At 50.6% G+C, this 12,372-nt stretch overlaps 1 protein-coding gene across 1 annotated transcript in view; it reads right to left on the reverse strand.

Annotated features, from left to right (window-relative positions):
* Window positions 1-11,123, reverse strand: part of GNA15 (G protein subunit alpha 15) — a 40,913-nt gene extending 29,790 nt beyond the window's left edge. The window contains exons 1-4 of the mRNA XM_026455496.2: window positions 10,874-11,123; window positions 7,843-7,930; window positions 3,314-3,339; window positions 778-1,424 (exon numbers count right to left, since the gene is read on the reverse strand). Of these exons, the coding sequence (XP_026311281.1) occupies window positions 778-922 (145 nt within the window). The 5' untranslated portion in view covers window positions 923-1,424; window positions 3,314-3,339; window positions 7,843-7,930; window positions 10,874-11,123. The remainder of the gene's footprint in view (window positions 1-777; window positions 1,425-3,313; window positions 3,340-7,842; window positions 7,931-10,873) is intronic.
* Between the last annotated feature and the right edge of the window lie 1,249 nt (window positions 11,124-12,372).

A 12,372-nucleotide genomic window follows, 5' to 3' on the forward strand; every position in this document is an offset into this window, starting at 1 on the left:
GAGTTCAGAATCTTGAACCGTAACTGATGTCGACTCCCCCATCTGAAGCCTCTGCTTGGAAGCCATCACCCTGTTTTGTTTTCTCCTAGAAAATTCTTGTTGCCAGAATTATTTTATCTGCTTATGAGTTTACAGACTCAATGTCTTGGCTCCTTCACAGGAAATGAGATCCAGGAAGACAGAAATATCTTCCCCTGTTTGGCAGCTGTGTCCCTGGGAGCTACTCAAGAAATCTTGAATGAATGAATAATGAATGAATGAACCAATGAACCAATCAATCTATCCTTTCTAGCCCCAAAACGAGCCCTAGACAAGCCCTCTCCAGCCATGGCAGGGACGTAAAGGCGAGAGGGAGCATCCTGAGCCTTCTGGAGAGGAAGGAGAGGCTGGAGCCGGCCCCTCCCTTGCGGACGGGCTGGCCAGAACGGGTTGCACACCTGAGCTCATCATTCCCTCGCCATGACACAGACAGGTAGGGCGTGCTGGGCCTGCCCGGCAGGGGCCCAGCCGAGCCCCGTCTGCTGTTGTGTATGCCCCGCGCAGTGGACAGGCCTGGGCACCCGGCCGCTGGTCGCACGTTGAACTAGGAACTTGGCTTCTCGGAGCCTCAGTCTTTCTCATCTGGAAAATGGATTCCAGGCTCCCCATTCCCTGGGAGGAGGCGAGGGCTCCACGATGCCAAGGTCTGACCTAGCTTGATCCACCTCCTTGCCCTGACACCCCCGCCAGCTGCCCACCGCTCACTGCCTACCACCCACTGCCCGACCCGGGACTCACCCAAAAGCAGCAGCTTCAGCTCTGCGCGGTCCTGCTTCTTCTGCTCCAAGAGGATCCTGTTGATCTCCTGGTCCACCCGGGCGGCGGCCTTCTCATCCTCCGTCAGGCACCAGGGGCAGCAGCGCCAGGTCAGTGAGCGGGCCATGGTGTGGTGGCCTCAGTCGGCACCGGGTGGCATCGCCCCCGGGCCCCGCTGGCCAGGGCAACCCCCAGCCCAGCTGGCCCTGGAGAGGGCTCGGGGCAGCCGGGTGCACAGGGGGCTGCCTTTTTCTTGGGGGTCACCCTCCAGGGACCCAGACTTCCTTGCCTGGAACACCCAGGAAGCCCGGCTCGACGGTGGCAAGGCTTGAGTGCTGGGAACAGGGTGGGGACGGGAGGAGGTGGGGAGGCCAGGGCTCCCCGCCCACCTCCAGACCTGCTCAGACCGGGCCTGACAGGTTGATGGTGAAGGGTGCTGGGAGAGGGTGAGGTGGGGGCCCCGGGGAGGGCGGGGCGGTGGCGGGAAAACCCCCACCGCAGACTGGGTCCTGTGTGACCAGCGGGGCCCTTCTTCCTCCTTCTGGAGAAGGGGCGGACGCTCCTTGTCAGGCTACACCCGGAGATGTCCCCCTCCTCTGAGCCAATCAGGAACCGTCACACCCATGCTACTGTTGACATATATATATATATACACATACATATATACACACACACACACATATACACACACATACATATATATACACACACATATATATATTTATTTATTTTATTTTATTTTTTTGAGACGGAGTTTCACTCTTATTGCCCAGGCTGGGAGTGCAGTGGCACCATCTCGACTCTGCAACCTCCACCTCCCGGGTTCAAGTGATTCTCCTGCCTCAGCCTCCCGAGTAGCTGGGATTACAGGCATTCACCACTACGCTGGGCTAACTTTGTATATTTTAGTAGAGATGGGGTTTCATTCACCATGTTGGCCAGGCTGGTCTCAAACTCCTGACCTCAGGTGATCCACCCGCCTGGGCCTCCCAAAAGTGTGGGATTACAGGCGTGAGCCACCACACTCAGCCCTACTGATATATTTTTAAGAAACAGCTCAGGCCAGGCGTCATGGACTGTTTCCAGTGACTCTGCCCTGACCTCAGGTGATCCGCCCTGCAGAGGTGGGTGGCTCACCTGAGGTCAGGAGTTCAAAACCAGCCTGGCCAACATGGTGAAACCCCATCTCTACTAAAAATACAAAAAATTAGCTGGGTTTTAGCTCACATTAGCTGGTTTTATACTCACATCACCCTGTAGTTACTGTTATTGTCCCTGTTTGACAGACGAGGAGGTTGAGGCACAGAGCAGGGGAGTGACTGGTGGAGCTGGGACAAGACAGAGCCGGGAGCGCATCCCTCACCTGCGGAGCCCCGGAGTCTAGACGCCTACCAGGCAAATTCCAGGCAGGGCCGTCCCTTCATTGTGCAAGCATTCACGGAGTGCCAACTGTGTGCCAGGCACAGCAGCCAAGAGACACAGATCCCAGACCTCCTTACCTAAGGTTCTAGTTAAAGAACAGATAATAAATTTTAGGCTGGGCCCGGCGGCTCACGCCTGTAATCGGTACACTTTGGGAGGCCCAGGTGGGCGGATCACGAAGTCAAGAAATCAAGACCATCCTGGCCAGCATGGTGAAACTCCATCTCTACTAAAAACACAAAAATTAGCTGGGCATGGTGGCGCACGTCTGTAGTCCCATCTACTTGGGAGGCTGAGGCAGGAGAATCACTTGAACCCGGGAGGCAGAGGTTGCAGTGAGTCGAGATCATGTCACTGCGCTCTAGCCTGGTGACAGAGTGAGAAAACAAAAAAAGAATAAAAAATATGGCCAGGTGAGTACGGGAGCTCACGTCTGTAATCAAAGTAATCAAAGTAGTTTGGGAGGCCAAGGCGGGAGGATCACTTGAGGTCAGGAGTTCGAGACCAGCCTGGCCAACATGGCAAAACCCTGTCTCTACTAAAAATACAAAAATTAGTTGGGCATGGGTGGCACGCTCCTGTAGTCCCAGCTACTTGGGAGGTGAGGCAAGAGAATCAATTGAACACAGAAGGTGGAGGCTGCAGTGAGCTGAGATCATAACACAGCACTCCAGCTTCGGCAATAGAATGAAACCCTGTCTCCAAAACAAAACAAAACTCTCTCTCTATATATATATATATACACACACACACACATATACACACACATATACATATATGTATATATGTATACACATATACACATACATATATACACACATATGTATATACATGTACATATATACACACATAAAATATATATTAATATACATATATACATATATGTATATTTTATGTATAATATACATATACAAACAGATACATATAAAATATACATATATGTATATTTTATGTATAATACATATTATATAATTTATATCTTATTATTTATATAATAGAATTTATTAAAAATTGTAATATATAAATATTATACATAAAATATACATATATGTATATATACACATAAATATAAAAAATATATATATATTTTACACACCTGAGCCTGTTGGATGGTGAAAAATTCTGCAAGAAAAATTAAGCAGGAATGTTATTGGGGGAGGTTCAAGGTTGTTGCTCTAAATGGATCAACAAAGGTCGCACAGACAAGTGATATTCGGGATCAGGAGAAGTCAGGCAAATTGGGTGTAAAAGGGACTTTGGGAGTGGATCTCACTGGTCAAGGAGACCTTCCTAAGGAGGGCCGTGAGGCCACCCTGTCCTGATCCCTCTGGGACTTCAGGGCCCTAGGGGTGGGCTGGCGGCTGGCAGCTTGGTAAAAATGTTGCTGCTTCCTAGATACTCAGAGCCAGAGCGTTTGGGTGAAGATTCCCCACCCCCATTGAGAGTCTGTAGAAAATTCTAGAAAGTTCTGGATCAAAACTCTCCTCCCCAAGAGATACATGTAATTCGGGGGCCTCTGGTCCCTTTACAGATAGGGCAAGGCTCGGAGAGGGCAAGTGACGTGCCCAGGGTCACACAGTCATTGGCAGCCACCGTCCCCACCTCCTCCCCGACACCTGGGCTCGGTGACAGCCGTTGACGCAGCTTCACCCGCCCAGCACGAACGTGCGGTTTTCTCCACAGTTGATTCATAACGAATGACAGATGGGAAGGACGATAGGGGCCCCCGTCTGGTCACTGAGGCTGGCAGGTGCCGTCTGCCCATGCAGTCACCCACCTTCCCGCCCCCAACCGGATGGCGGCAACGAGGGGCACTCCCACCCGGGTCAGGGGAAGAAATGCAGAAATAGGTCGTGGCCGTGCAGACCTTCCAGGGCGGCTGAAACAGAACTGACCGACAAAACTGGGAGACAAGGCTGAGCCACAGGCACCACAGGGTGCGCCCAGAGGGCCACTCTCCTAGCATCTCCCTGCTGGCATATTTGGACAGGACGCCAGCACCCGCCATCTTCACAGCCTGGACCAGGGTGGCAGACCCTCTGTGGCTCCCACTGGCTTCAGAATAAATGAGCCAGCTGCCTGGATTCAGGGCCCAGGCTCTGCCCACTTCTCCGGCTTCTGAACAAAACTCCCTCGCAGTTCCCTAAACGGGAAGAGCTACTTGCTCGCCACATGCTGGCCGCTGTACTGAGCATTTGTTGTGTATTATTAGTTCAGCTGGGAACACCAGGGTGAGCTTGTGTGTGTAGAAAATATTTCTTTCAGAAAACGCATAACACCTGAATGTATCACCTAATAAATTGTTGTGAAGCCAGTATCCACAGGATCCACTGAGGCCAAGACTAAGGACATTATCAGGCCGGGCGCGGTAGCTCACGTCTGTCATCCTAGCACTTTGGAGGGCCGAGGCAGGCAGATCACCTGAGGTCAGGAGTTCAAGACCAGCCTGGACCATATGGTGAAACCCCGTCTCTACTAAAAATACAAAAGTTAGCCAGGTGTGGTGGTGAGAACCCGTAATCCCAGCTACTTGGGAGGCTGGGGCAGGAGAATCGCTTGAGCCTGGGAGGTGGAGGTTGCAGTGAGCCAAGATTGCGCCACTGCACTTCAGCCTGGGTGACAGAGCGAGACTCCGTCTCAAAAATAAATAAATAAAGACTTAGCCTCACAAAGACCCCTAGTGCTTTCCGCATAGTGATCTCCACCTTCCCAGCAGTAACTAGCATTCTGACTTCTGTGGTATTAATATTTATTTCCAGGTTTGGGGGTATTTTTTGCTAATAAGATTTATTTCCACTGGGCATGTTGGCTCACGCCTATAATCCCAGCACTTTTTCTTTCTTTTTTTTTTTTTTGAGATGGAGTCTCGCTCTGTTGCCCAGGCTGGAGTGCAGTGGCCGGATCTCAGCTCACTGCAAGCTCCGCCTCCCGGGTTCACGCCATTCTCCTGCCTCAGCCTCCCAAGTAGCTGGGACTACAGGCGCCCGCCATGTCGCCCGGCTAGTTTTTTTGTATTTTTTAGTAGAGACGGGGTTTCATCGTGTTAGCCAGGATGGTCTCGATCTCCTGACCTTGTGATCCACCCGTCTCGGCCTCCCAAAGTGCTGGGATTACAGGCTTGAGCCACCGCGCCCGGCCTCAGCACTTTTCGAGGCTGAAGTGGGAGGACTGCTTGAAACCAGGAGTTCAAGACCAGCCTGGGCAACATAGTGAGACTGTATTTCTCTTTCTTCTATTTTCCTTCTTTCTTTCCTTCTTTCCTTCTTTCCTTCCTTCCTTCCTCCCTCCCTCCCTCCCTCTCTCTTTCTTTCTTTTTTTTGAAACAGAGTTTCATTCTTGTTGCCCTGGCTGGAGTGCAATAGCACGGTCTCAGCTCACTGCAAACTCCACCTCCCAGTGAGACCCCACTTCTAAAAAAAATAAATCAATTAGCCGGGGGTTGTGGCTCCTGCCTGTGGTCCCAGGTACTCCAGAGGCTAAGGTGGGAGGATTGCTTGGGCCACGGAGGTTGAGCTACAGTGAGCTATGATCCAACCACTGCACTCCAGCCTGAGTGACAGAGCCAGGCTCTGTCTCAAAAAAAGATTTATTTTGTTTTTAATTGTTTAAATTTATGTAGCATTATATTTACCTTCTGTGGTGTATGGTTCTATGAGTTTTTGTTTGTTTGTTTGTTTTTTGTTGTTTTTTTTTTTTGAGACAGTCTCGCTCTGTCGCCCAGGCTGGAGTGCAGTGGCACCATCTCAGCTCACTGCAAGCTCCGCCTCCTGGGTTCATGCCATTCTCCTGCCTCAGCCTCCCAAGTAGCTGGGACTGCAGGCATCCGCCACCAAGCCCGGCTAATTTTTTGTATTTTTAGTAGAGACAGGGTTTCACAGTTTTAGCCAGGATGGTCTTGATCTCCTGACCGCCTCAGCCTCCCAAAGTGCTGGGATTACAGGCGTGAGCCACTGCACCCAGCCCTAATTTTTTTAGTTTTGTAGAGATGGGTTTTTCTGTGTTGTCTAGGCTGGTCAGGAGCTCCTAGCCTCAAGCAATCCTCCCACCTCCTCCTCCCAGGTTCAAGTGATTCTCTTGCCTCAGCCTCCCGAGTAGCTGGGATTACAGGCATGCACCACCACACCCAGCTAATTTTTGTATAGTAGAGACGGGGGTTTCACAATGTTGGCCAGGCTAGTCTTGAACTCCTGACCTCAGGTGATCCACCCACTTTGGCCTCCCAAAGTGCTGAGATTACAGGCATGAGCCACCGAGCCCGGCCAATAGTATTTTTGTTGTTGTTTAGCTGTGATTTGTTACAGATGCCCTGTATCAGGTTGAGGAAGTTCCTTTCTACTCCTAGTTTGCTTAGAATTTTTATCATGAATGAACGTTGAATTGTATCCAACTCATTTTCTTTATCTATTGATACGATCATGTGGTTTTTCTTTAGTCTGTTAATATGGGAAGTTATATTGACTGATTTTCCAGTGTTAAGCTTGTCTTGTATTCCTGGGATAAATGCCACCTGGTGGTGAGGTAGTTTTCTTTTTATATATCACTGGATTTCATTATTTCATTTGCTAATACTGTGTTAAGGATTTTGGTGTCTATGTTTTGAGTATACTGATCTGTAATTTCCTTGTACTGTCTCTAATTTTGGTATCAGGATAATACTGGCCTCATAAAATGAGTTGGGAAGTATTCCATCCTCTTTTATTTTCTGAAACAGATTGTGAAGATTTTGATGTTATTTTTTCTTTAAATGTTTGGTAGGATTCACCACTAAAACCATTCAGGTCTAAAGTTTTATTCTTTTTGGGGGGGGGGGGACAGAATCTTGCTCTGTCACCCAGGCTGGAGTGCAGTGGCACAACTCGGCTCACTGCAAGCTCCATCTTCCAGGTTCACACCATTCTCCTGTCTCAGCCTCCTGAGTAGCGTAGCAGGGACTACAGGCACCCACCACCATGCCCAGCTAATTTTTTTTGTATTTTTAGTAGAGACGGGGTTTCACTATGTTAGCCAGGATGGTCTCAATCTCCTGACCTCGTGATCCACCCGCCTCAGCCTCCCAAAGTGCTGGGATTACAGGCATGAGCCACCGCACCTGGCCTAAAGGCTTTTCAAATACCAATCATTCTGTTATGGATTTCTAGTTTGATTCTCTTGGTTATGGATTTCTAGTTTGATTCTCTTATGGTCAAAGAACATGCTTTGAATGATTTCAATTTTATTTATTTATTTGAGATGGAGTCTTGCTCTGTTGCCAGGCTGGAGTGCAGTGGTGCAATCTCAGCTCACTGCAACCTTTGCCTCCTGGGTTCAGGCTATTCTCCTGCCTCAGCCTCCCGAGTAGCTGGGACTACAGGCGTGAGCCACCGTGCCCGGCCTGATTTCAGTTATTTAAAATTTGATAAGATTTGCTTTGTGACCCAATATATGGCCTGTCTTGGGGAATATCCCATGTGCTCTTGGAAAGAATATACAGGCCAGGCACTGTGGCTCACGCCGTAATCCCAGCACTTTGGGAGGCTGAGGCAGCAGGACTGCTTGAGCCTAAGAGATTGAAACCAGCCCAGGGAACTTGGTAAGACCCCATCTCCTCAAAATATTGAAAAATTAGCCAGGTGTGGTGGCACATACCTATAGCCCCAGCGACTCGGGAGGTGGGGCAGGAGGATCGTCTGAGCTCAGGAATTAGAAGAGGCAGTGAGCCACTGAACGCTCCAACCTGTGAGATAAAACAAGACCCTTCTTTTTAGAGAAAAAGACAAGAAAAGAACGTATATTCTGCTGTTACTCAGTGGGGTGTTCTCTATAAACGTCAGTTAGGTCAGTGTGGTTGACGATGGCATTGATTTTCAGTCTGCTTCTCCTATTGGTTACTGAGAGAAATGTTGAAGTCTGGAAGCATAATTGTAGATTTGTCTATTTCTCCTTTTTTTTTTTTTTTTTGAGAGGGAACCTCGCTCTGTCACCCAGGCTAGAGTGCAGCGGCGCGATCTTGGCTCACACCAAAAATACAAAAAATTAGCCGGCCATGGTGGCATGCGCTTCTGGTCCCAGCTACTCGGGAGGCTGAGGTGGGAGGATCACTTGAGCCCAAGAGGTGGAGGTTGCAGTAAGGCAAGATCATACCACTGCACACCAGCTGGGGTGACAAAGCAAGACTCAAAAAAAAAAAAAAAAAAAAAAAAAGAAAGATTAATATGTCCTTTTGGCGAATTCATCCTCTTACTGTTTATTATGTAATATTCCCTCTTTCTTGCTTTTCTTTATAGATTTACAATCGACTTTTTAAATCCTAAAAATCGGCCAGGAGTGGTGGCTCACGCCTGTAATCCCAGCTTTGGGGGGGCTGAGGTAGGCAGATCATGAGGTCAGCAGTTTGAGACCAGCCTGGCCAACATGGTGAAACCCTATCTCTACTAAAAATACAAAAAATTAGCTGGGCGTGGTGGCAGGCACCTGTAATCCCAGCTACTGGGGCGGCTAAGGCAGGAGAATCACTTGAACCCGGGAGGCAGAGGTTGAGGTGAGCAAAGATCGCACCATTGTACCCCAGCCTGGGCAACAGAGCAAGACACCATCTCAAAAAAAAAAAAAAATCCTCAAAATATAGTGAATTTTTGCCAGTTTCAAACGTTATGCACACAGAATTACATAAAATGAGTTTGGCCGGGTGCGGTAGCTTACGCCTGTAATCCCAGCACTTTGGGAGGCCGAGGCAGGTGGATCACGAGGTCGGGAGATCAAGACCATCCTGGCTAACATGGTGAGACCCCGTCTCTACTAAAAATACAAAAAATTGGCCGGGCGCGGTGGCTCAAGCCTGTAATCTCAGCACTTTGGGAGGCTGAGATGGGCGGATCACGAGGTCAGGAGATCGAGACCATCCTGGCTAACACGGTGAAACTCCATCTCTACTAAAAAACACAAAAAACTAGCCGGGCGAGGTGGCGGGCGCCTGTAGTGCCAGCTACTCCGGAGGCTGAGGCAGGAGAATGGCGTGAACCCGGGAGGCGGAGCTTGCAGTGAGCTGAGATGGCGCCACTGCACTCCAGCCTGGGCGAAAAAGCAAGATTCCATTTCAGTAAATAAATAAATAAATAAATAGAGTTCAGGTGCGTCTGGCTTCTATCATTCCACGTGACGTTTGTGTGATGAACTCATATTTTGCACATGGTTGTGGTTCATGACTCCTGATTGTCATAGACTATTCCTCTGGATGAATAAACGACAATCTATTCATCCATTCTGCTATTGATGGGCATTTGGTTAAATTTCAGTTTGGGACTGTCATGAATAGGGCAGCTATGGACATTTGGTACATGTCTGCCTTTTGTGATTACATGTGTGGCTTTCTCTAGGTAAATACCCAGTGGTCGAATTGCTGGGTTATAAAGTATTTCCTAGATATTAACTATCTTTTGCCAAAGTGCATGCACCAATTTACACTTCCAATAATTCCAAGATTTTTCTTTTTTTTTTTTTGAGACGGAGTCTTGCTCTGTCGCCCAGGCTGGAGTGCAGTGGCGTGATCTCGGCTCACTGCAACCTCCACCTCCCGGGTTCACATCATTCTCCTGCCTCAGCCTCCTGAGTAGCTGGGACTACAGATGCCTACCACCACACCTGGCTAATTTTTTGTATTTTTAATAGAGACCAGGTTTCACAGTGCTAGCCAGGATGGTCTCCAACTCCCAAGCTCATGATCCGCCTGCCTTGGCCTCCCAAAGTGCTGGGATTACAGGCGTGAGCCACCGTGCCTGGCCGCCTTTTTTTTTTTTTAAAGTCTCACTCTGTCACCCAGGCTGGAGTGCAATGGCACTATCTTGGCTCACTGAAACCTCTGCCTTCCGGGTTCAAGGGATTCTCCTGCCTCAGCCTCCCGAGTAGCTGGGACTACAGGCTCCTGCCACCATGCCCGGCTAATTTTTATATTTTTGGTAGAGACGGAGTTTCACCTCGTTGACCAGGCTGGTCTCGAACTCCTGACCTCAAGTGATCCGCCCACCTTGGCCTCTCCAAGTGCTGGGATGACAGGTGTGAGCCACTGCACCCATCCTCCTCGGAATTTTTAAACAGGGGTCCTGTGCTTTCATTTTGCTCCAGGCCCTATGGATTCTGCAGGGTGTGCTGGAGCTGCCTGCCGGCTAAACAGGCTGGGGCTGTTGTCAAGTCGTAGGAAGGGCCGGCCAGTCGTCAGGGCAAGCTGCCTCAGGCAAGACGCTCACCCTCTGTGCCGCAGTTTTCCTTTTAGGATGGGCAGGGGGCTGGGGCAGGCAAGGAGCTGTCTGGGGCGACTCCTACTGGTCACTGGGGGCACAACACGCACCTGCAATACCCATGGCTGGCCCAGCTCCCCCCAGCACTCAACGCCACTTAGCTGACTCCCCCACCTCTGCTTCTGCTACCTGATCCACCCCTATCATCGCCACCTGCACCAGCCTAGTCCCCTGGCTCCCCGCCCTCGCCCGTCTGTCCTCCCAGCAGCAGCCACCAGAGGCCGCCTGTGAGCATTTGTCAGGTCCTGTCCCTGCTCTGCCCGAACCCCTCCACAGCTCCCACCTCCCTCTGAGGATGTAAGTCCAACCCCCTGCCCACCCCGCTCCCTCTCTCCCCCTCCCTCCACTCCAACAACACAGGCCTCCTCGCTGCTCCTCCAACACACCAGGCGTGGTCCTGCCCCAGGGTCTTTGCACAAGCTGTGGCTCTGCCTGGCTCATCCTCAGGCCGCAGCGTGGCTCCTTCTCCTCCTGTCTCCCAGGATACTACTCATGCACCACTTTCTCAGGCTTTTCCCGTACAGCCCACGAGGAACAGCCCACCAGAAGCAGCCACCATTGGCTGGGGGCTGTGGCTCATGCCTGTAATTCCACACTTTGGGAAGCCAAGGCGGGTGAATCACCAGAGGTCAGGAATTCGAGACCAGCCTGGCCAACATGGTGAAACCCCATCTCTACTCTAAAAATACGAAAATTAGCCGGGTGTGGTGGCAGGCACCTGTAGTCCCAGCTACTCGGGAGGCTGAGGCAGGAGAATCGCTGAGCCCAGGAGGCAGAGGTTGAGGTGAGCTGAGATCACACCACTGCACTCCAGCCTGGGTGACAGAGCTAGACTCCGTCTCAAAAAAAAAAAAAGAAACAGCCACCATCTCCCCGTCCTGTCCCACTTCCCTGCTTCATTTCTCTTCCTAGATGAAGTCGTGCTGGTAAGTGCCACTTTCTCTGCTGTACTGTAGTATCTCGGGCAGTGTCGGGCACAGCAAGCATCCTCGAGACCTGACGGACAGGCCTATCGGACTCAATGAAACTGAAAGAGGATGTGGGAAAATGGCACCCTTGTGCACAGCTGGCAGGATGTGACATGGCACAGCTGCTGGAGGGAACAGTCGGGCGGCTCCCCAAAAAATTAAAATAGAGGTCGGACCCGGTGGCCCATGCCTGTAATCCCAGCGCTTTGAGAGGCTGAGGCGGGAGGATCACGAGATCAAGATAGAGACCACCCTGGCCAACACGGTGAGACTCTATCTCTATTAAAAATACAAAAATTAGCGGTCATGGTGGCAGGCGCCTGTAGTCTAGCTAGTCGGGAGGCTGAGGCAGGAAAATTGCTAAATCTGGGAGGTGGAGGCTGCAGTGAGTCGAGATCGCACCACTACATTCCAGCCTGGCGACAGAACGAGACTCCTCAAGGTGCATCCCAAAGAAGAAAAAGGACCAGAGGACCCAGCAATGCTACCTCTGGATGCACACCTACAAGGACTGAGAGGAGGGACTCAAACAGAAGCTTGCACACGCAGGTGCACAGCGGCACAACTGCCAACAGCCACAAGGTGGAAGCGCCCCAGGCGTCCATCAAACGACAGACAGATCAACACAGCGTGGTCCATGCACACAGTAGACTATTACTGAGTCATGAAAAGAAAGGGAATCCGGGCCGGGCATGGTGGCTCATGACTGTAATCCCAGCACTTTGGGAGGCTGAGGTGGGCAGATCATAAGGTCAGGAGATCAAGACCATCCTGGCTAACACGGTGAAACCCCGTCTCTACTAAAAAAGTACAAAAAACAGGCTGGGCGCCGTGGCTCAAGCCTGTAATCCCAGCACTTTGGGAGGCCGAGACGGGCGGATCACGAGGTCAGGAGTTCGAGACCATCCTGGCTAACA

Source organism: Piliocolobus tephrosceles, chromosome 21 (assembly GCF_002776525.5).
Source record: "Piliocolobus tephrosceles isolate RC106 chromosome 21, ASM277652v3, whole genome shotgun sequence".
Taxonomy (NCBI): domain Eukaryota; kingdom Metazoa; phylum Chordata; class Mammalia; order Primates; family Cercopithecidae; genus Piliocolobus; species Piliocolobus tephrosceles.